Source organism: Gopherus flavomarginatus, chromosome 3 (genome assembly GCF_025201925.1).
Source record: "Gopherus flavomarginatus isolate rGopFla2 chromosome 3, rGopFla2.mat.asm, whole genome shotgun sequence".
Taxonomy (NCBI): Eukaryota; Metazoa; Chordata; order Testudines; family Testudinidae; genus Gopherus; species Gopherus flavomarginatus.
Genome location: NC_066619.1, coordinates 227,794,145 through 227,818,629, shown reverse-complemented (window position 1 = coordinate 227,818,629; position 24,485 = coordinate 227,794,145). Strand labels below are relative to the sequence as shown.

General features: G+C 41.3%; 1 protein-coding gene across 7 annotated transcripts in view; it reads right to left on the bottom strand.

Moving 5' to 3' along the window:
* Positions 1–24,485, bottom strand: part of MTUS1 (microtubule associated scaffold protein 1) — a 204,888-nt gene that overhangs the window by 95,700 nt on the left and 84,703 nt on the right. The window contains exon 1 of one of the 7 annotated variants that reach the window (XM_050947383.1): positions 17,276–17,655. The exons of the other annotated variants lie outside the window; for them this stretch is intronic. Within the exon in view, the coding sequence (XP_050803340.1) occupies positions 17,276–17,396 (121 nt within the window). The 5' untranslated portion in view covers positions 17,397–17,655. Of the gene's footprint in view, positions 1–17,275; positions 17,656–24,485 lie in introns of those variants that run through there. 7 annotated transcript variants of the gene reach the window in all.

Sequence of the window (24,485 nt, the reverse complement as noted above, 5' to 3'; positions counted from 1 at the left end):
CAGGGTCACCATCTCTACCATAAACCTAAAATGTAATGCTCTCTTTAAAAAGCATTTCCCTAATATACTTATGAGAATGTCACGTGAAACTCTGTCAAAAGCCTCACTAAAAATCAAGATGTATCCCATCTCCTGCTCCCCTCCCCACCACCACTACCCACTAGGCCTGTCTGACCCTAACAGCACCCCAAGGCCAGAAGGCATGTGGCTTCCTAGTATCTAGCCATGAGTTTCAGCTGTCTTGAGTGTCTCTCAGTTCATTGGTGTAATGTAATATCTCACCGGAAAAAATGACATTGGTTATTAATATTGTAAAATGTATGTATTAATATTATATATGGAGTTATGGATGTTCTCTGATGTTATGTTTTAAAGTCTGTATTCAAACCACTTAGAAACAGGTCTCTGCGGGTCCTGAATACAAATAAAGTAGGGTTGACCAGTGACAGTGGCACTGCAATTTACACAAGCAGTAAACAGAACCTTCAAAGCTTACAAATTACTTGGGAAGTCAGCATGTTTAAATCACAAATGAGTCTATACATTTATCTGACAAACTTGGTCAACAGGCAGACACAGTGTTTACATGCAAGGTAAACAAAGCCATCAGGAGATCAAGTGGGGAAAAAGATGACCACAATCTCGATGGAGGATGGAAACTGTGTCCCCAAGAAGCTTTCCTTCCTCTTGAAGCAAGGTCAATGAATGATGATATGCTTTTCAACAGATGACTTGACTATAAGGGAGTGGTGGTGAACCGCTAAGTTATCCATCATTTAGGGGACTAAAGAGGCCAGAGCTCTTGCAACTGCAGAAAGATTGGTCCTTCAACCAAAGGGGTTGAAGTGTCTGGAAATTGATTATAGGTGAGAAACCTGCTTAGGGAAAGACAGTAACTGGCTGAAATTAGGTTTTAGTCTTGCAAGTGTATTCTTACTTTTGACTGTTTGTAAATCAAACCTTGATTCCTTTTATTTGGCATCATTTAACCTGTTAGTTCTGCTTAATAAACTTGTTTCACTTTTTAACTATAAACCAACCCAATACTTCGATTAAAATAGTTTGTGAATTCCAGTAAGGTGGTAAGAAGCAGACGTTCTGTTTCTTTAAAGGGAATAGCAAACGTAGTAACTTATTTAAGCGTACCAGGAAAGGGTTTGGGGGAAATTCAGGACTGGGGGTGTGTTTGGGGTCACCCCTGCATCATGTAATGGGTGAGAGAGACTACAGTGGGGCTCTCAGTGTTGTAGGTAGGTGCTGAACCAGGGCTGCACAAAACAGACACACAGAGGGGACTGCACACTTGAGGCATTTAAAAGCACTCAGGGTTACATGGCAAGTGATAAACCCTTACTAGTCTGGTTTGCACCCCAGAATGTGACAGCCAGTAGCTTTGTCAGAGGAAACGAGGTAGATTTGGCACGGGTTGTTCTTGACAAATCCATGCTGGCTATCAGGAGCAGCTCCAGGCCCCAGCACGCCAAGCGCGTGCTGGGGGCAGCAAGCCGCAGGGGGTGCTCTGCCGGCACTGTGAGGGCGGCAGAAAGACTGCCTTTGGCAGCTTGCCTGCAGAGGGTCCGCTGGTCCTGTGGCTTTGGAGGGACCAGCGGACCCTCCGCAGGCAAGCCGCCAAAGGCAGCCTGCCTGCCATGCTTGGGGCAGCAAAATGCCTAGAGCCGCCCCTGCTGGCTATTCATTATAACCCTCTTATCCTCCAGGCACTTACAAATTGGTTGCTTAATAATTTTTTTACAGTATCTTTCCATTTAGTAAAGTTAGGCTGAGTGGTTCATAGTTCCCCAGGTCCCTACTGTTTGCCCTTCTCCCCGTCTTCTGGGACCACACCTGTCATACGTGTTCTCAAAAGATAATTGCTAATGGTTCCAAGATTGCTTCAGCTAGTTCCCTAAATCCCCTAGGATGAATTTCATCAGGCCCTACCAATTTGAAAACATCTAACTTATCGTAAATAGTCTTTAACCTGTTACTTCCCTGTTGTGGCTTGCATTCTTGCCGCCTTATTAATATTAATCATGTTGAGTATCTAGTCACCTTTTTAGTGAAGACTGAAGCAAACCTGGCGTTAAACACCTCAGCTTTCTTGAGGCTGTAATTCATTATTAGCTCTCCTTTCCCACCAGGACCTACACTTTCCTTAGTCTCTCTCTTGCTCGTAGTGTATTTAAAAAACCTTTTCTTATTGTCTTTTATGTTCCATGCTAGGTGCAACTCATTTTGTGCCTTAGCCTTTCTGATTTTGTTCGTACATTCTTGTACTATTTTATACGTTTCCTTAACAACTTGTCTATAATTTTCACTTTTTCTATTTTTAGGTTATTAATGAGCTCCTGATGGAGCCCTGTGGGCCTCTTACTAATCTTCTCTTTTTCCTTTGCATTGGAATAGTTTTCAATTGTCTCCTTGAGAAAACTGCCAGCTCTTCTGAACTCTCCCAATGCCTCCTAAGTTTTTTTTCCCATTGGACCTTACCTACCAGGTCTGGGTTTGTTCATCTCTGCTTTTTTTTTTTTTTTTTTTTGGAAGTCCATTGTTCTGCTGCTGCTGCTTTCATTTCTTCCTTTCCTTAGAATCATGAAATCTATTATTTCATGGTCATTTTCACCCAAACTGCCTTCTGTCTTCAGATTCACTACTAAGTCTTCTTTGTTGGTCAGAATCAAGTCTAAAATGGCTGTCCCCCAGTTACTTCCTCCATTTTCTGAAACAAAAATTGTCCCCCCAATAGATTCTGAAAACTTACTTTTGTTTTCCTTAATAAAAATTTTCCAACGAGTTTATTAGCAAAAACAGATTCAAGTAGAAGTGAGTAAAAATATTGGAAACAAATGGTAACCAAAACATGCTTTCTTGAGACCGAACTTGTATGGCAGCATTTTCCTCATCTCCTACAAAACAGCTTACCCTAAGTTCTTTCTCCAGCATTGTCAACCAGTTTGGTTGACCTCTTCTCATAAAATCAAGCCAACTGGCTGTTTTTCCTCACAGATTGAAGGAATACCTATGGGTTCATCTGTACTACAGAGATAGTTTCAAAAGTTCATCCTACCGTAAATAGGATAGCTCCTGCTGGTTGTATTTTTTACCTCCAACCCCTGTAATCTATTGATTAGCATTCTGCTCAGGCTGTAAATGGGTTTTTATCATGAATTATACAATGCTTCGTTTACATGTGACCAGCCCGAGTGAGATAAACATTTCTTCCCCACACCTGGCAGGAGAATGTGGTTTACCTTTTGGTGATCTGTCTTAAGTCAGACCTAGAGAAGGTAATTTTTAGTAAAAATGGTTACTAACCTTTCTGTAACTGTTCAACACATGTTGCACATACCCATTCCACTGTAGGTGTGTGCATGCGTTCTAATGCGCATGTCGGTTTTTCCCTTACCGGTACCTGTCAGGGTGGAAAAAGCACCCTCTATTGCCTTGCACACTGTGCTCAGACAGGAAGGGCAGAGCTGCGCCCTACCCTCTTCAGTTCCCTCCTACCGAAAGACTGATTGAGAGGGAAAGGAGGGTGGGTTATAGAACTGACACATGCAACACATCATCTCAAAAAACAATTACAAAAAAGGTTAGTAACAGTTTGAGTGATTGCTCACGTCCATTCCACTGTAAGTGGCTCACAAGTAGTCCCAACTGGAAGTGGGTTCGGAGTCTATTTAAACAGGGAGTGGAGGACTATTTGTCCAAATTTAGAATCATCTCTAGAATGCCTCTCACTATGCTAGGTCTCAAACATGTGATGTGATGACCAGGTTGCCACTTTGCAAGTGTCTAACAGGGGAACTTTAGCCAGAAAGGTTGCTTGGGACCTAGTCGAATGACTCAACACTCTATTCAGTGGCATCATACTAACCAAATGGTAACATAGGTGAATACAACTGGATATCCAAGATATCATCCTTTGAGTGGTAACAGGACTGCCCTTCATTCTGTCCACAAAAGCAATGTACAATTGAGTTGAAGACCTGAAAGTTTCAGTCTGTTCCAGATAAAATGCTAAAACTCTTCTAACTTCCAGAGTGCAGTCTCCCTTCAGCCTTATTACCATGATACTTTGGGAAGATGATGGTTTGATTAATATGAAAAATGGAAACCACCTTCATAAGAAACCTTGGGTGAGAATGAAAGTAGACTTTGTCCCCAAAAACTGTATATGGAGGATCCGGTACTAGTGCCTTCAACTCCCCCACTTTGCTGAATGATGTAATGGCTACAAAAAATGGTATTTTCATCAAAAGGTGCAACAGAGAACAGACTGCTAGAATTTCAAGGTGGGGGGAGGGTCGCCACCAGGTTTGCTTAGACTAGATTCAGGCTCCATGGGGGAAATACAGGGATATGTACCTATGGAAACAGCCTGTCCAAGCTCTTCAAAAATCTTAGATATTGAGTTGGAAAAATAGAATGGTTATCAGTAGGTAGACGGGATGCCAATATAGCCACTAGTTATACTCTGATCAAACTAACCTCCTGTCCTTGGTGTTTCAGGGACAGAAGACAGTCCAGCACATGCTGAACAGAAACAAGGACTGAGGAAACCCCTTTCAATCTGGACCAGATGGAAAACCTCTGGTATTTAACTAGGTAAGCAGCACATCCTGAACTTCTCTAAAGCAGGACTCTTCTGCTGATACTAACCATCAGTCCTCCAGTCTGTCAGATGAAAGGTGGAGGAGGTGGTTGAGTGTCTATGAAATCAAGTCTGTGTGAAGCAGGAGTGACAGTGGGGATCGATAGGTAAGTGTAAGAGATCTGAAAGCTAGTAGTTGAAGGGCCATGCCAGGGCAAACAGCATTAGATGGGCCTGTCTTTCTTGACCTTACACAGAACTCAGGTAGAAGAGTGATAGGGAAGGTGTACAGGAAACACTGACAACAACAACAACAACAACAGGAAAGCATCCATCAATGAACTCTGGCTGTGGCCTGCTCAGAAGCAAAAAACTGTTAAGTGGATCTGTTCGAAACAGAAAATGTCGAGTTCTCCAGCATTGGAAAATGGACCTTGCTATGTCTGGGTGAGGGGACTATTTGTGAGGATTGATAAATAGCCTAGTTAGGCAATCAGCCACCACATTCTGAACTCCTGGGAAGTTGACCACTTTCAAAAGTGAAGCTGCTGATGCAGAAGTTCCGAAGCATAATTGCTTCCTGAAAGAGCAGTGAAGCCTGGGCATCCCTCCATTATTTTACATAAAATATGTCCATTGTATTTTCAGTCAGCACCAACATGCCTCTTCTCTTGATGTGAGAAAAGAACACCATGCAAGTTGACAGGATAACTTGCAATCCCCTGATATCTGTGTAGTCTGAGATCTTGAGGCGATCAGAGACCTTGGGCTTGCAGGGGGCCCAAATGAGCCCCTCAAGCCAGGTCCGAGGCATCGGCGACTAATATAAGGGACTGTCGAGGTGGGGTATAGGGAGCTCCCTTGCAGACATTGGCTGAATCCATCCACCAATTTAGGAAGAATAAGATATGTTATAGCTCATGCACTAACATGTCTCTGTGTTGCCTCCTTGGAGAATATACCACAGCCAACCAGCCTTGTAGCAGTCAAACTCAACTTGGCATATTGGACTACATCAGTGCATGCTGTCATGTGTCCCAGTAAAACTAAGGCTTCTACCATGAGAGGTTAAGCTTTCAAGCCTAGAATGATAACTTTGCATTGTCTGAAGCCTCTTCAAATGGGAGCTCCTGGACTCTGCAACCAATGAAGGACCTCATTGTGATGGTGGAGGTCATGTTGCGAGCTCCAGAATCTGCTGCATCCAAACCAGCTTGCAGCACTGTTCTGGGAACCGCCTTATCCTCCTTGATTGTGTCAAACTGTTTCACATAATCTGGGAACTTGTCTTTGAAGTTTTCAACTGTATCCCAGAGTAAAATTATAGTGTCCCAGCTAAACTTGCTGGGTTGTAATATGAAGCTATAACCGGCCTGTGAAAATTTCTCCAAAATAAGTCCAGCTTTTTAGCTTTTTTAATGGGGTTCATGCCTGGTGTCACTTTCTCTCTCTCTCTCTCTCATATTGGTTGCCAACACTAGAAGGGAACTGTGAGGGGGATAATGATAAGGGTTCAAGCACCTCTGAGAGGAGACATAGCACCACCTTTCCACTCTTTTTGCTGTAAGTGGCAGGGAAGCAGAGGTCTGCCAAAGAAGCTTGGTGGGTTCTGAAATAGCATCATTAATAGGCAGAGCTATCTTACCCCGGACCACTGATGACAAAATGTCCACAAGACTGTTGGACTTCTCCTGGAGTTCCTCTAGGTGAATATCCAGGGTCAAAGCCAACCACTTCAACAACTTCTGATGTGGCCTGAAACCATCAGGAAATGAGAAAATAGAATCTGCCACAATTGCCTCATCAGGAGATTATGAAAAGGATGCCAATGGTCCTGGTCCAGTCCCTGTTCTTCTCATGGATGCTTGCGAGAAGGATACTGAATCTGCTAAGTATCAATGTGGGCATAGGTGTGAACTCTGTAGGTGCTCCAGCCCTGAGGCACCCAGGGAAAAAGTGAGTGGGTGCTTACCACCCACTGGCAGCCAGCTCCCCCCTGCTGATCAACTCCAACACTTCCTGCCCGCCATGGATCAGCTGTTCCATGGTATGCAGGAAGCACTGGGAGGGAGGGGGAGGAGCAGGGACAGGGCATGCTTGGAGGGGACGGAACTGGGCAGGAAGAGTAGGGAAGAGGCAGGGCATGGGCAGAGTGGTGACAGGAAGAGGCAAGGTGGGGCCTTGGGTGAAGGGGGCGAAGGGCCCAGGGTGAAGGAGGGTTGAGCACCTCAGAGGAAGTTAGAAGCTGGCCCCTTTGAACGTGGGGATTCTAATTGAGTCATTGTTCCTGATGGGCAGGAGACAGCTGGCTGAGGTGGATGTGGAGACTCAATTGAGGGGGAACCCTCAAGGGTTCCAAAAAGGACCCCTGTGGGTGGTCTCAGTCCCCAGCTGTGCATAGCCCAATGGTTCTTTCTGCAAGCACCTTGTTGATGTTGAGGCTGAAACCAAGGTGGGCAGGTAGTATATTGTTGATGGAAAACAGCTAGGTTGGGACACCCAGGAGTCCACTTCAGAGTCTGAAGAAGAAGAATTCTCTTTTCAAACTTGGTAGGGCTGTAGCTGTTGGTACCAGTGAAGTAGATTCAGACTCTGAAGATAGGGGAGATCATCTGTGGTTTTCTCTGTGATGGTACAGTCTTAAAATCAGTATACTAACAGCCAAAACTGCTGGACCTGCGCAGTGCAGATGTGAAGCCGGTAATGTTTGTAGATGGGTGCTGGCACCGGGGAAGACTCCTGAACTGCCCATGATGGTGATACCAAGAGGCTCAACAACTCTTGTGCGGCCTCAGATGACTCTGAAGTAGATGGTATTGAAAAAGAAGCCTGCAGGACTGGGACATGATGTGATCCCAGTAATGATATTTCAAGAGTCAGCATCAACGGCCCATATTAGGCTCTGGAGTCAACAACTGCCCCGGCTTAGAAGTACACTCCGGTAAGCGTCCTCTGAGTGCACTCAGGTCTTTACAGGAGACTGGCCTCTTCAGCTCCTTTGATGACTGTAGTCTGAGTCTGATTTACTCAGTGCCTCCTCTTTGGTACCAGTAACGCTGGAGGAGCACTAGTGAGGCCTGGTCTACGCTAGGCTACTACTTATGGTGTGAAAAATACACCCCCCTCAAGCCATGCAGTTAAACGGACCTAACTTGCAGTGTAGGCTGCACTAGATCAACAGGAGAATTCGGTTGGGGAGGTAGAATAGCTACACCAATGGGAGACTGCTGGCACCACTGCAGCATTTTAAATGTTGATAAGCCCTAATTGATGCAGAGGTGACTGGTATCCAAACTGAGTAGATTGTTCAGATGGAGCACAGAGAGCCAATTCCAGGAGGAGATATCCAAGTCAGACTGCCCTTTCCTTTTGGAGCAGGGCTTAAAGCCCTTACAGACACTACATCTGTCACTTACATGAGCCTCCCACATGTACTGAAGGTAGCTGGGGTGCAGAATGCTGATAGCATTGCTTAACCACAAGAGTGGCAGATCTCGAAACCTAGAGCATGCAGCACATCTCCTGTACTGGGTCCAGTAGCCAGTTTGGGTGCCAGAGCCACACCAACAAATTTTAAAACTACATTAACCAACCAAACAGAAACTAAAAGGGCACTATTTTCACACTAGACCACAAGACTTGCAGAAGTCCAACAGCTGGTAGGAAAGACCTGAGGAGAGGGTCAGGGGCAGCTCCACCCTTTATGCCTGCTTGCAATATGTGCTTGTGCCACTCTGATGGGTATCACCTAAGGGAACAACCTCTGACAAGTGTGCACACACACCTCCAGTGGAATGGACATGTGGCATCACTCAAAGAATATACAGACTCACACCCCTGCTCACATGTTTTCCATACACACATCTTGCAATGATTATAACCACTGGTGTGACACAGGCTTTCATTGGAGACCATTCTTTTGGTGAACCCAGGGGATCCCTGCACCCTACATTCTCCTTTGCCCTCTGGCAGTTGGCATCAAGGGGTCCTGGGGTCACAATTTAAGTTAGCCTGATAGTGCTAATGTCACTGAATGTGAAAACTCTCTGCATCTGCTTTCATGAATATTTTAAATATGTTTTTTCTTCCATCTAACTATGCACCATACAGGTCTGATCGAAGTATAATCTAGATCTGCAGGTCAATCTAATAGACCGACCACCATAGATGCCAACTTTTCTTGGTGTCAGTGGGTGCTCAACCCTCCCCTCACCCCCAGTCCCACCCCGACTCCATCCTGCTGCACCCCCTCCTGTCCCTACCCCGCCCCCTTCCAACCCCTTCCCCAAATCCCCGCCCTGGCCTCTTCCCTGAGCATGCCACATTCCCCTTCCTCCTGGCACTTGCTGCCACAAAACAGCTGTTTTGTGGCAGCAAGCACTAGGTGCTCAGGGGAGAAGCAGGGACACTACACACTCAGGGGAAGAGGTGGAGGTGAACTGGGGCAGATGGGGAGCTTGGCTGCCAGTGGGTGCAGAGCACCCATCAATTTTTTCCCGTGGGTTCTCCAGCCCTGGAGCACCCATGGAGTCAGCGCCTATGCCAACCACTCCATCCATCTAATCAATCGTACTGCTGACACTGCAGTATCTCCTATCAGCCTCATATATGCTGAATTGAAAAGACGTAGCACAGAACCCCATATAACCACACCTGAAACTATTCTGAGAGCACTGGACTTTAACAGTTGACCCAATATGACTTTCATAACAGAGAAATGAATAGAACTAATGAAATAAGATTGCTTCCAACTCAGCTACGGGTAACAAGTATGAACAAAACTTCTGTTATCTATCAAAGGCAACTGTACTAAATCAGAATGGACATCTGACTTCTGTGAACCACTAACTGGAAATGAGCCAGGTTGATTACACCAGTCTCCAAAGCACAAGCCATACTGGTTTTCTTTACCTCTTCCAAATGAGTTCAACTTGCAAATCTGTTACCTTGCCATGGTCTTCTCAGGTCACCTTACCCCAAAGTGGCAGCTATACAGCATGGTATTTGGTGAAGGTCCATGTGAAGACATTGAGCTTTGGCACCTTGTCTACCCATAGAGACATTAAAAGGTAGAGACTTAAAACCAATACCCTCCCGCCGCACCTGATAAGGGGTAGGTGTTCTTTTGCAGGTTGTGAGTTAAAACCTCTGTACCCAAATGAATGACACTGGTCTACAACACCAGTGGTTCTTGCACTTATGTGACATGGACCTGTAACAAAAAGTAATGGCTCATATGGTCCCATTTCATTCAGTAACAGCCCTACAGTACTACAGGTGCAGAAGACACTATGCAGCAAGATTTTGACTCAAGTCAAATTAAACCTACTTCAGTCAACAGGTAACTTCACAACTCTCTTCCTCTACCAGTATTACACATTTCAAAATGCAAGGGCTTATGTACCTACAAAGTTCAAATTGCTAACAGTACAGTACAAAACAATGAACCAATTCATCAGAGTCCTGAAATCAAGCTACAAGTACCCAAACTATCATGGTCCAGCACTGAAGCTAAAGGGCATCACTTTGTTCCTTTGTGCTGTAGAAAGTTAAAATTAAAATGAGCAGGTTGGTAATAGAAAAGCTTTGTTTTCCTAATACCACAAGTCATCTGCCCTTTGATACCAGGCTCACTTGTACAGATTTCACCACTGGCATGACAAAGGTTTGAATTTGAAAATTTTAAAAGCCTTTATTTAAAAGCCATTAAGATTGCTAAGTGGTATGGTTACCACTTTGTTACAAAACCCAAATGCTAGGAAGCAAGGAAACTTAGAGTTATATAATAAATCTTATACCGCTTAAACATATATATTGTTCGTATCAAGGAAACAAAATGCATTTTGGTGCACAAAATAACCCTAATTAGAATCCCCAGATTACTGGAGCTTTATGCATTTTTCTTTTCCTGATTTTAGCACCTAAGTTACTCTTTTAGGCAATAGAGTGCAAAATATCAGTTTTATTAATTATTTTACTTTGATGTCAAAGAAGACTTCAGGTGCACTTCATAGATAATTAAAAATACACCCCAACTACAAGCCACAGTAATAAACCAACTATGTACCACATACAAAAAGGAGCCGCATAGATAAGTTTCCCCACCTCTGCTCTCTCTAAGCCCCACTTCTTCCTCCCCAGGCATAAAAACCCCACAGGCTCAGCTAAACAACTAACTATGCAGGACTTACATTCAAGGCTGACCAACATGTGTAATTATCCTATGCATAATTACACTCTTTACAAAACATTTAGAGATTATGGGTGTATATTTGTTGAGTCACAATTAAGGTTCTTATGATAAGAAAAATGAATTTTTGTAATTATTTACACAGTAAGTCATACTTGAATAAGAACTACTGCCTTGCTTTAGTGGCTATTTTCTTTTAAATATTTCATGTTTCCTTATGCAGGTAAAACAAAACATTTTTTAAATTTGGCACATCACCATATTGCCAAGGTAAAAGGTCTGAGTGCTGCTAATAATTAATTGTAACTCCTGTGGATCTTCATCTCATTCAATGCACAATAGAGAAGTGCGTATCACATCTGAAGTTAAGTTAGCCAGATGGATGACAGCTTTGCTTTATTCCAATATTGGTAAAGTACTAAAAATCATGACCCACTAAGTGACAGACTAGAAAACACTGTCATTTGTTCCATAGCCAGCATCCAAAACTAGACCTTCCTGCTAAGCAACTGAACATCTCTCTGCTTTAGTTACCCCATCTGAAAAAATGCAGCTAGTAATGCACTTAGTGCTTTTTTCTATAGCCTTCTAATCATTTTACACAGACGAGCATTATCTCCCAATTTACAACTAGTGTAACTAGGTGCAGGAATTTGAGCAGATTTATGAGAGTGTCAAACAGTCCACATAATCCTTTGGCAGGGTAAACTCTTCCTTGGTGACCTCATCTTCAACAGACCTGGGCACATTCTCCCACTGACAAAATGGGAGTGACACTCAAAGTGAGCAGGAAAAGCAAGAAGAGTAATTTGGCAAATCCTGGAGTTTCCTTTCAGTTTTCAGAAGTTCAAGGGGAAACTCAGTACTTCAACTTATGGGGGAGAAGAGAGAAACAAAAGTCAGCCTTAAAATGGGAAGGTGACTCTAATCTTAAGTATTATGGAAAGAGGTCAGCTCCTCTCCATAAAAAGCCACAGCTGTCAATGGAAATGGTCATGAACTTATAACTCCAATCACTTAAGGATAAATCTATAAGTGACAGCTAATAGAAATCTTCCTTCAGCTCATTCTTTTAGCTGAAACCAACCAATTAAGGACTATATTTAGATGTAGTGCCCAATTTGGGGCTCATTGAAGTCTGTGGCCAAAAACATCCATTGACTTTAATAGGAATAAGCTTGGGTCCAAAACTCTCCACTACATAAAACTTCCCTTTACTACAACCTATTCTCTTCAAATTATGCCAGTGCATGAGATGGGACTATATTGAAAGTCTGAAGGGGTAGTTTAGAAGCTGTTGGAGCTAGTAGGAGACAGTAGACAAAAGCAAAAACGTTTCAAATAATTCTTTGAAGAGATGGAACAAAACCTGAAAGTTTTCAGAAGCACACTCCTTTACTGCCCTAGTAAATATGGCAATTCAGTCTAAACACGTTTAATAAGCCAAATTTACGAAAGACGCAAAATAGGGTTTATAATGAACAGCTGTTACAATCCTAACTATGGGAAAGTTACTAGCGCTCCACAATATTATGCAAAGCTTTCAATTCAGTTTATCGCGATTAAACCTCAAGCTTAAAAGGGGCATTCATGTCAATCATCGAATTCTTTAGTAAAATGAAAGATCAGGTATTTTATATAAAATAACTGATTAGGTCATTTCATGTTTAGGCAGCTTGTTAGGAAATCAGGTTGAGTCACCGCTAGCAGTCAGGCAGAGATTCCTCCCCTCTCCCGCCTCTTGTATTCTGGGGTTTTTCTGAAGGGTCAGAGATGGCCATAACTGGAGATGGGACACTGGATGGCATGGCCCGGTGCTCTGAGCACTCACTCAGCTGCTTGGCTGGCTGGCTCTTGTTCATATACTCAGGGTTTAACTGATTGCCCCATGTGGTGTGGGGGGGAGGAGGAGTGAGGAAGAAGTTCGCCCCCAGATGAGACTGTTGGTAATCTTGAGGTTTTTTCCCCCCTTCCTCTGCAGCATGGAGCGCAGGTCAGATTGAGATACACCCAATTCTCTGCCTGCCGCACAGCAGTCTCCTGTGGGCTGTAATATTTTGGTCAAATTTTAATTGTGTGTGCAAGTGCTGTTGGTGGCCTGAGATACAGAGAAGATCAGACTAGATGATGGAGTGGTACCTGCTGACCTTAAATTGACTAAGCACAGCCTTAAAGGTAATTTGAAGGTATGGATGGAAGTTAAAATAGGCAGGATAAAAAAACATTAAGTGTTAGTAGATAACACCATCAAGTTGCATTGTCCATTTCATTCAAGCATTTGGGACTGAAATTAAAGGACTGATGGTTCTCTATGGTTGCCAGATGATCAGAACTGGCAGTTCTGTAGTGCTGAGAAGATTTCACCATAAGAGTTATCCTGGTGCTTTTTTGTCATTACAGAATAGAATACATGATACTAGTCTCAAGAATAACTAGTATTCATTTCCATAGGATTTTTACCCAGTACAGTGCCAATAAATATGGCTGAGACACTCTGAAACAGATGTGTATGACAATAATTTGCAATATGCTATACTAACTTTTGAGTTAAAATAAGTATGTCATACTGATTACACTGAAGATTTTGCTCTATAGTTACTGCTAGAGTGGTATTCCTTGTCTTGTGAAATGAATATTTATTATGTACAGGTTGCATCATTTCTGCTATATTAAACTAAATTGGTCTCTGGTAGGCTTTTGGATTTGGTTAGTTTCTTGTAGCAGTTTGAGGCATTTTTGATAGCTGCTTGCTACTGTATCAAATGACTTTGCAGTCATTTGACTATCCTGTGTTTTAGTTATTTCTGAAAAGAACAGTACTAGAGGAAAGTTGATTTTAAAAAATATTCAGATTAAGCAGCAATTCCAAGGTATGAGCCTTCTGGAGATTGTGTGTTATTGTGCTTTGAAGGCAGTGCTTTGTTACCCTTAATGATTTGATCGATTCCCACATCACATGGACCATAACACTTGATGAGTGGTCTTAAAAACTAGGTTGTACAAACAAATGGTATCTGCCTAATTAAAAAGATTCTAGGTCTGTACGGATTTGTTTGCTTATTTTAGAGTTTGAGGGGGAAAGGTTTTGGGGGTTGCAATGGTCTGAAATTCTTGTCATGATCAGACTGCATTGGCTGTCTTGATATGAGATGTCATGTTTCCAGGTCAATTAATCAGCCACATACCATTTTTCTCTCTCTCTCTCTCTCTCTTTTTTTTTTTTTTTTAAAGCAAGCCAAAAGCAGGATACTAAGATTTTGTTTTGTGAAGACTTGTGAGACTCGAAGTATATGAATAATAAAAGGAACTGTGTAGTTTTACCCACAATCCTTCAAAAATTATGGTACTGCAAATCACTGTAGTTTTGCTGTCAGGTACCATAATTAGGTCCATCTGTCAAATTTACTGCTTTATATGTTTCTGTAAAACAAGGAAGGAGGATATATTTATGGTCCAAGACAGTCTTTCTCCAACATTCTTAAGGTGACAGCCACCCAGAGATGCTGATCTAAGCTGTCACACTAATCATGCATGAAAAGCATTAAGTATTTAAGATCACTTCTATTCACTGTCTTGGTAAACATGTTCTTAAACAGCTCAGTAATATAGAAAGTACATTTCCCTCTTCACTGATGAAAATATCAAAAGGATGATTCACATTTAACTCCTCTTCACTTACACATGCTGATTAAGACTTGTTTGCAATTATTTTAGATTGAGTAAAAGAGCAATCGGAGATATTAAAATAAGAATGTCTGAGGGAGAGAACTCAAGGATGATTTTTTTTTTTAAAAGGTTACACTATGCATGTAGACTTCAGATTTCACATTATCTCTAAGTTTTCTACAGTAGGTATACATACTGTAAAAAGAACAATGGCTTACTGAGAGACATTTTCACAAAATGAGGATGCAAATAGAGAATTACAAATCTGTGAATAAATTCTGATACCGTTCCTCATGACAGAAGTTAAATCCTATTTTCCCAGAGGTTCTGAATCTGATCTGTGAACTGCTGGTGGTCTGTGAAGACGTGGCATATCAACTGGTACTGTCTCCTTTTTTTTCAATCTGCTAAATCATATTAAATATTACTTTATTACTACAGCTGTATAAGCAATTAGCATAGCTGTCACAAGAATGTTGCACTCATTAAAGGGAAGGAAAGCCATCTATGCGATTGCAACTGGGAAGGGTCCATGATAATCTCTATTAAAACAGAGTCCTCCCTGTGAAAATATACTGCAATCACCTGGGCATGCTGTGAGACCCAGGGAAGAACCTAATTTTTTTTTAATGCAATGAAAATCACAGCATTAGGAGACATGCTTGCTGATGCTGCAGCAGTATAAATATGCTTATTCTCAATGATCTGAAAAATCATTGTTATGTATAGGAGGATCATATGCATGAATTTTATTATGCTGTCACCCTTATTTCAGGGTAAGTGGCCCACAACAAGCTGTATCTGCTCTCAAGTTGCATAAAAACATAGTTGTCAATATATTATGCCGTGTTAACAGTGGTAAAGTGCTCATGAATGTATATACTACCACCACCCAGTATTGAATGTGAACTAGTTTAACACATTTAGCACTGGTCACTCTTTCTGCTGGTGCATTTATATGCTCTGCTGTTTGTTCAGAAGCACTGATGTGACAAGAGATGAGAAAAGTGAGAAGCATGCTCTAGCTGAACTTTGACTACCATTCCAAGGGCTGTGGGTCATACCTGAAAGCATGAAAGACAGACAGACAAAATCTCTTTATAGGGATGTTTGTTTAACTAGGACATGTGGCCAGCAATACATTTCATGTACTATATTCAATAGCTTTTATGATAGGAATATCTGGAGGCAGATTTTATTCACATGTCCACTTAATGCTAACAATTAATTAAAGATTATTTTTAAGACTGCAATATGATACTGGAAATTTAAATTGATTACAACTAAAGATTTACTGGGTATATTCAAGGCCCTTTATTTTTGCTTAATGTTTCCTGGGAATTTATTGGTATTTATTAAAAAGAAACTAGTGAAAAATCAGTGCAAAAATAACTCAGTTATTTGGGTAAATACTAGGGTTAATATTGGGGGACAGGAAGACAAAAAAAGAAAATGAAAAGAAAATTTAAGATTGACTGATTTCTTGCATTATTGCTAGACCTGTACTTCCGGAGACATGCTCCCTGTGAAGACACCAGATTGTAACATTCAGATAAGTGGAACAGATATGGAAATTTATCCATTAAGAGTCTTGCAATATCAAGTTACATTAAAGTTATCTTGTGATTTACATTACATACATGAAAGTCTGCTTGGAGATTCTACGTTGCATTCAAACTCCTAACCCATTTTAGCATTAAGTGGGAGCTGAGAGAGACAGACATTAACTTGCCAAGAGATGGCTAGAGGAAGAAAAAGAGGCCATGATAAAATGTAAGCAGACATAGGAAATGCCAGGAGCTATGAGAAAACAGTGACTAGTAGAGCTAAATGGCCTGTCAAGGAGAACGAGAGATTCCACAAGGTGTTAGAAGAGATGACTGGTGGCCAAGAGAGAAAGGAGATGCCTGGGAGGCAAAACTAGACACAGGCAGCTGAACAAACATGTATTTGGGGGGGGTGAAGGGGGAGAGAAGATGGTCAGAAAGTGGGGGTGAGAAGATATTTTTTTAAACTTTCCCCTGGCTAATATAGACCCCATATATAGCAATTGTTCCACAAAAGGAATTTCACATACAAAAAACCCAACAGCATCCATAATCATTTATATATTTATATTTACTAGATAAAAACATGTGACTTGTTGCTTAGGAAAAAATACACTGAAGATAAATCAGATTGCATTTCTTTAAGAAAATTTTCAAGTATTTTTGCTACAATATATTGTAGCTAGTCATAACAAATGAGAACACCTGCACTTCCAACCACATTGATATTAGGGCTAAAATTAAAAAGGATTTTCTTTAAGCATGAAATTTACTCTCCCTACCTACAAACCATCTAAAATATTTTTATATCTAACAGGGATATTAAGATACATTGTAGTCAGGCAAAATTACATAACTCAAGAAAAAGCCATAATCAAGTATGATTATGTACCCTTCCCCCCCCCTTTAAGGGGCAGAAAAGTGAAAATATCACAGTAATTATTTTTATGTTATGAGTAAATACAGAGACACTAATGGCGATCAATTTCCAGATTCTATTTCAGGATCTAGAGAAACGTATCAATTCCAATTCTGAATTCCATAAACAAATAGAATACATGTTTTCCAGATGAGCAGTTCTCTCTCACACACACACGAAAAATGCAAGATCAAACTGTCCACTTTTATAAACCAGGACTTTATTTCTATAAAAGCTTTAAGTTTCTATGAAAAATGAAATGTTTCATGCCCAGAATATATTTTAAATAATAGGCAGCTGCTGAGGTAAACAAGATGTCCCCCAGGCACACACTAAGTACAAGGTTTAAAAACACAAACCTGTATGAAATATAACTATGCTTTTCCTATACCCAGAAGGAAGTCGAAGGTTTCGGAGCAGTCCCTTTGCAGTCAGTCGCACACGCATATTGGATAAGGAAAATTTTGGGGACCATAACATGTCTTCAGAGCAATTGGAAGACAAACAAGAAAGAAACAGCCTCCATATACTGTCACATACTATATATTTAAATTCACCACTGATTGAGGCCAAGCTATACTTGGCAAGGAAAACAAGACTAGAAAGTGAATATTCCTCACTCCTTCACTGTTATTCCATATTCACAGACATAATATCCACAATGCAAATGCTGCTGGCAGCCTCTCCCCCCACCAGATGTTGCAGAAACAAAGCTTGTCCTCAGAATAAAACCTTCTCTTATTGATTCAGAAGACCAGCAGCCTCTGAATTACATCACACTGTTCATGCTTAATCTGTTACCCAACTCAGTGGGAATGAAGACCTAGCAGGAGGAGGAGGGGAAAGTGGGTGGTCTCCAAGCTGAATATCACCCAATAATGTCACAGATCATTTAATTGTACTTCAGAGACTGTTCAGGAATATTAAAGTAATTTTCTCCTTAAGGCATATTTTAGTTCTCCTCCCCCCTCAGTATAATCAAGACTTGTTTCATTCATCTAATTCTGATCCCATTCTGACCATTTTCTAATTGACTTGAATTTATCCCAACAACTTACTTTAATTATGTTTCATGTTTTCTAACAGAAAGCTTCTTTTAACATATGTTGAATATACCACCACATCCATAGGTAAATCCTTACAAGTCCACATAAAATAATGCTATTCTGTACAGACTTTAATATTTAGAAGGCTCCTAAGTATCATTCAGTTTTGTGGCCTGGCACTGCAAATTTCAGTGTACTGGGATAAGATCAAGGGAGTACTAATCTTAATTTAGTGTATGACAGACTCTGGACTTCAACAAGAAACCAGTATTTCTAGATTCAGCTGTAATCTGATAACTGATTCAAACACTACTGTAAACCACCATTATGCAAGTCCTTGCACAACATGCTGACTTAAGTATTTAAATAACCCAAAAGGTTTATATTTTTCCACTCATTTATGATGCAAGTTATTAAATCATTCTACCTTTAAGTAGAAAGAAATGCCGTCAGATTTCTAGGATCGTAACAGCCAAACAGAAAAAAAAATTTTTTTTAATCTGGAGTTGAAAGCTAGAAAGCAGAGAACAGTAGTCCAACAGGATTTACTAGGAAATCAAGATAACAGAAACAAAACAAAACTAAAACACGCTTTTTTGTGTCTGAAGTTTAACAGATTAGACTACTGGTCTCAGGCAATTTTTCACAATCAGTTTTCAGCATCCTCAGCCCACATGGCTGAGAGATGCACCTTTCACAGAATTTCAAGAGCAATGGCCTCTTTGTCTCTTAAGAGATGGATGCCAAAATAGCTGTGTGTGTTTCTCCTTGTATTTCTGAAAACTCACTGTTTTGTTCCTAGAGTCAGGATGACTCATTGCTGTTCTCTTCCTGTTGACTATGTAAATAGGACTTCCATTGCTTAATTTACATTAGAGACAGGGAGATTTTTCTCTCTCCAGACAGGTGGAATGGTAACTAACTATTTTTCTTGTTTGATCAGAGACTTTAAAAGCATAGTATCTGTAAGTGTCCATAATTCCTCATCTATAGTGTTAATCTATATATTTCACAGTTACACTAATCAGCAAAAGACATTTCTCGATACACGTATAGTACAACAACATTGTACTTGTTATTGTAATGGTACAACAACATTGTACAATCAGTTGATTCAACTGCTTATTCTTTAGGGGTTCAACATCCTTGTTCTCCTTTTGCGGTGTTTTGGACCCTGACTGTCAGTTTCCTTTTGCAACAGCACATTTTTATATGAACATTAATTCTAAAACTGAATGCTGCTCAATACTAGATTTACACTGGTCACCTTCCACTTGCAAGGAACACAATCGGAGATGGCATTTTGTGACAAGAACATGCACAGTCTACACCCAAGGGTAGCCATGAGGATTACTGAGCAGCCCTCTGCTATCCAATGAAGGATAAGGAACAAAATATAGAAGGACACAGGATAAGAAAAAAGTACGGGACACAACAAAGGGCAAAAAAACAAAGGGGATGAAACCGAAACCAAAACCAGAGAAGGGGTGCAAAGAACGTATGTAAGAACAAAGAAACCTTTAAAATGGGACAGGGCTGCTGACTTGAGGTAGACAGCAGAAATACCAGCAAGTCTTGCTTCTGTTTTTCCTGGGTATAGTAGCTGGTTATTAGAGACTAACAGGGCTAGGCCCTACCAACACCACCTCAACTGTAGTAGAGCCAGGCAAAATGTTTCTCAACTGTGTTCCACTTATCGCTTTAAAAAACAAAACAAAACAAAAACTTACAATTGGGAAAGGAAAGAGCACAGATTCACTAAAGAGCCATCAACTACACTTAACTTGCAAACAAGTTTTTAGCATTACCGAAACCTAGCTGGCAATATCTAGCTGATATAGAAGCAAATAAGACTTCTGTTAGCTGTCATTTGTCATCAAGTCTTCTGAAACTGAATATTCAGGATAAAGTCCCAAGTGGTAAACAGATTCATCTTCCATCCATAGATTTCAACATGCTTTATGAACAAAGTTAGTTTCAACACTTTGTGAGGTAGGGAAGTATTTAAGATGCCATCAAGGTTTTCCACCTGAATCCACATGTGCAATTTAGGAGTGGGGACCCCCCCTCAACTGTGTTGACCCTCTGAAGTTAATTACTGGTAGGTGTGCCTGGCATAGTTGCTGGTGGGGAACAATACCTTATGTTTTACTGTCACCAAGGGCTGGTCTACGCTCCCTCTTATCAGTGCAGTTAAATAACTGCACACCCTTATATGGATACATTACATCAATTTAAAAATTAAATAAATTTCTTTGGACAAGTCAAATATTAAACCATGTTTAAATCTGCTTGCGAGTCCATGCACAAAGTGACATTGGTTTAACTACACTGATGCAACTTTCATTAAGAGAAATGTCTAAGAAGGCAGCTTGCTGCTAAACTGAGGATTGGTATCAGAGGGGTAGCCGTGTTAGTCTGGATCTGTAAAAGCAGCAAAGAGTCTTGTAGCACCTTATAGACTAAAGTAATGTAATCTCTCCACTCCTACTCAAGATTCCCTTTTTATACACCCATGAATCACATTAAACCTTTTTGGCAATAGTATTGCACTGGAAACTCGTGTTCAGCCATGACCCCCCAATTTTTTCCCCAACAGTTATTGCTTCCCCAAAGTCCTCCACCCTGCAAGTATGGTCTATATTCTTTGTTCCTGCATGCTTACACTTGCGTTTACTGAAACTCAGTTTTCTTGCACCCAGCAATCCAGATTGCTTTGCACCAGTTTCCTGTCCCTGTTGTTTGGGTTAGTGGTAAAACTAAGAAATGAATATTTTCTTTTCTTATAGGTCAGTGATAAGTATTATCCAGCACAGGCTCAAGAACCAATCCCTTTGGGATTCAACTCAAAACACTACTCAACGATTCAGGGATGCTGGAACAATTTTGATAGTGGCTGTGATGAGAATCATTGACCAAACTGTAAACCTCTTATATAATGGAAACCACTTCAAGCCAGCAACTATAATGAATCTCCATTTATAATTACATTTTGAGATCTCTCAGCCACTATTATCCATTCAACATGTGCCATGTTGATTTGGTATTTATGATGCTGGCAGACCTGGTGCCAGCTTATGTCAAAGCCCCTAGATCTCACTGGTTTCCAGCTATGCATTTGTCAGTATTTAATTTGGCTCACCTGCATGCTAGTGTTGTTAAAACTGGTATTAGATTCATAGAGACGATGTGTTTAGTGTTTGGACTTCAATAAATGTTTTGAGTTGCTGCATACATTCATCTCACTTATTATATCTGTATCCCATGTTACAAGGTAATCGTTAACTGTTCCTTCTGTTACTATGAAAGTATTTACTATGAAACTAGAAAACCCCACACTGAGGAGAGAAGCATTACCAAATGTGAAATACTAGTTTACCACAAGAAGTGTTATCTCCTGCCCCATACAATGCTTATAGACACCAGACAAGCCACTCTGGAACATCATCGGAAAAAAGACTGTTTATTTTTTCCCCACACCCATGAAGCGAGGACAAATACTCGTCCCATGACAGCTTGAACTCGGGGGGAAAAGAATAAAAATCCCTGTCAAGAAGAAATTGTCATTATGCTGCTTGGAATTTGGAAAGGACAATAATTATAAAGCAAAAGGAAAGGATCCTCAAGCTGCTTAGCCCTAAAGGACTTGTAGAGCTTGCACATCACAACAGCTTCTACTACTTTCTGGACCTTAAGACTAACTCATTTGCGTGTATATTTACCTCCTTTAACATTGTAAATCTCTCTCATTTCCTTTTCTTAAGGAATCTTTAGTTAGTTAATTGTAGTATTGGCTACAAGCAGTGTCTTTGGTGTGTGATCAGAGGTGCAAAAGACCTGGGGAAAGTGACTGGTTCTTTGGGACTGGGAGTATTGTTGGGAATGGAGCCTGAAGCCCTAGGGCTAGAGCCTTCCACCCACCACCCAAGGGTGGAATCCTGACCCTGGGAAGGTGGGGAACTCATTGGCTGCCTGCTCCTCCAGCTTGTGTCTCCAGAGGGGGACAGGGCCCAAACACTACTGAAGGCCTCCTCTCCTACCATTGCAGCCCAGGCACAGCTGTGGCTGCAAGAAAAGCTCTCTGGTGGCTGCATGTGGCCACGGTAGCCACATTTGAGAAACGCTGATTTAGGAAGTGGTGTCTAAATCTAAATGCCAGCACTTTCTATTCAGAATCTCAGCTTCAATTATTGACACAATAGCAGTCTACCTATCTGCAGAATTGCTATTGTGAACTAACATTAGGTTTTTAAGTTGTATCTAGGATTTCTGAAACAAATTGCTCAAATCAGTAGCTACACCACATATACAAAAATAGCACTGGAGTCATTCCTTAACTGCACTTTCACATTAGACGGTGCTTTGGCTTAAAATACTGTACCTTCTTCTACATATCCCTCACCGATCCAGCATTTCAGTGTGGATAGAGTGGACAACTCAAGGTCACGGCTGTTTTCACTCACAATATTTAAAAGGTCAGTTAATTCTACAAATAGATAGCTAAATGGAAAATTATGCCATGCAGCAGATAAGAACTCTGAATGCAGATTTTAAAATGAGACCTTTTGTGAGTGAATAAGCATATCTAGGCAAAAGTTACACTTCAAAACAGTCACCACGTGCAACATCCTTAATAACCCACAGCTAAGCTCCAGTGCAATAGGTTTTATAGTTTCTCTAAAATACCAGTGATTACCATATGAATCCAATTAATCATTGCCAAATCCCTCTGCCCTTCACAAAAGCCCCCACAAATTAATAGATTCATAATATTGTACCCATAAATTGAGATTAAGTCCTTGCTGAGTCCTAGAAAAACAGTTCTTAGCTAATGGCCAAAAACCCAATTGTTTCAATTTTGAATAAAAAACAGAACCTGAATCCAAGCCAGCCCTGGATTTTGCCACTACTCATGCTCCACGTTAATGTACTTTTCAATTAGCTGCATTTACACAGAGGGGGACTTTTTTTAAAAAAATCAAGCTCAGAATTTTTGAAGTATTTACATTAGCAATAGAACACATTATTTGTATAACGTTCTCTCTTTAAATTGTTCAGCAGGTTGAAAGATTTGACAAGCTCTGTGTTCTTAGCAGAGACTGGTGTTAAACCTCAAGTTCACAACTTCCTTTAAGGAACGTAAATTTTATTTTCAGCATAGCAATAAGCCAGTGTTGTAAAACACTTGGCTGTCAGGCAAAATCCAGTTTGTTTGAAGAGCTCATCATGACTGATTTAGATTTCAGAGAAAAACCCTTACTTGAAAACAATTTAGTTCTTGCGATTGTAAAAAAAGTCTTCCAAACATGAACAAAGGGTAAAACCAGTGCAGTGATGTCTTCTCAAATCTGCAGAGTGCCTGAAACTCAGATATCAATACCCAACTGATGAATAGGACAATTAGTTTATATCTAAATAATGCCCCAATCTGGAGTATGAATGAACAACATATGCAAACAGTCAGAAGATAAAAACTCTGTTCTAAAAAAAACCAAACATTTTTCCTCCAGCGACATTAAATGCAGCAGTAACTTCCCTAAGTACAAGTTTTATCACCACAGAAAGATCACAATCAACCTATTATCAGTAGGAGACTTTCTGTGAATCTGGCAGATTACAGGGTCCTTATGCCATAGATCAGGGGTGGGCAAACTATGGCCCGTGGGCCAAATCCATCCTGCCAGCCATTTCACTCTGGCCTTCGAGCTCCCTCTGGTGCTTGCCCCACTCCGGTGCTCCAGTGGGGGATCAGGGTTGGGGGCCACTCTGCGCGGCTCCCGGAAGCAGCAGCAGCATGGCTGCCCTCTGGTTCCTACATGTAGAGGCAGCCAGGGAGTTCCGCATGCTGCCCCAAGCGCCACTCCCATTGGTCAAGAACCTAAGCCAATGGGAGCTGCAGGGGTGGAGCCTGTGGACAGGGCAGCATGCAGCAAAGCCGCTTGGCCCTGCCTCTGTGTAGGAGTCAGAGGGAGGGACATGCCTTTGCTTCTGGGAGCTGCTTGGGGTAAGCGTCACCTGGAGCCTGCACACAAGCTAAGAGCCCCTACACCCCCAACCTCTCCACACCAGCTCTAATCCCCGTCCCACCCTCTGAGACCTCGGTCCCAGCCCAGAGCACCCTCCCGCATCCCAAACACATCTCCTGCCCCACCCCAGAGCCTGCACCCCCAGCCAGAGTCCTCACCTCCTCCCACACCCCAACCCCAATATTGTGAGCATTCATGGCCCGCCGTACAATTTCTATATCCAGATGTGGCCCTTGGGCTAAAAAGTTTGCCCATCTCTGCCATAGATACAGCATACGGACAATAAAAATGTTACTTGGTCTTCACTGAGAGTGACACCCGCACAGTCGAGTCAAGGACGGAGGTCTAAAACGTCAAAACAAAAAGCTTTACTTAAGAACTGCAGGCTACTTTAAAAAAATTAAAAAAAAAAAGATGCTAGGCCTCATTCTGCATGGCACTAGCTGGCTTTGGGCATTCAGTTATTCTGAAGAAAGATCATGTGACTTGAAGCATAC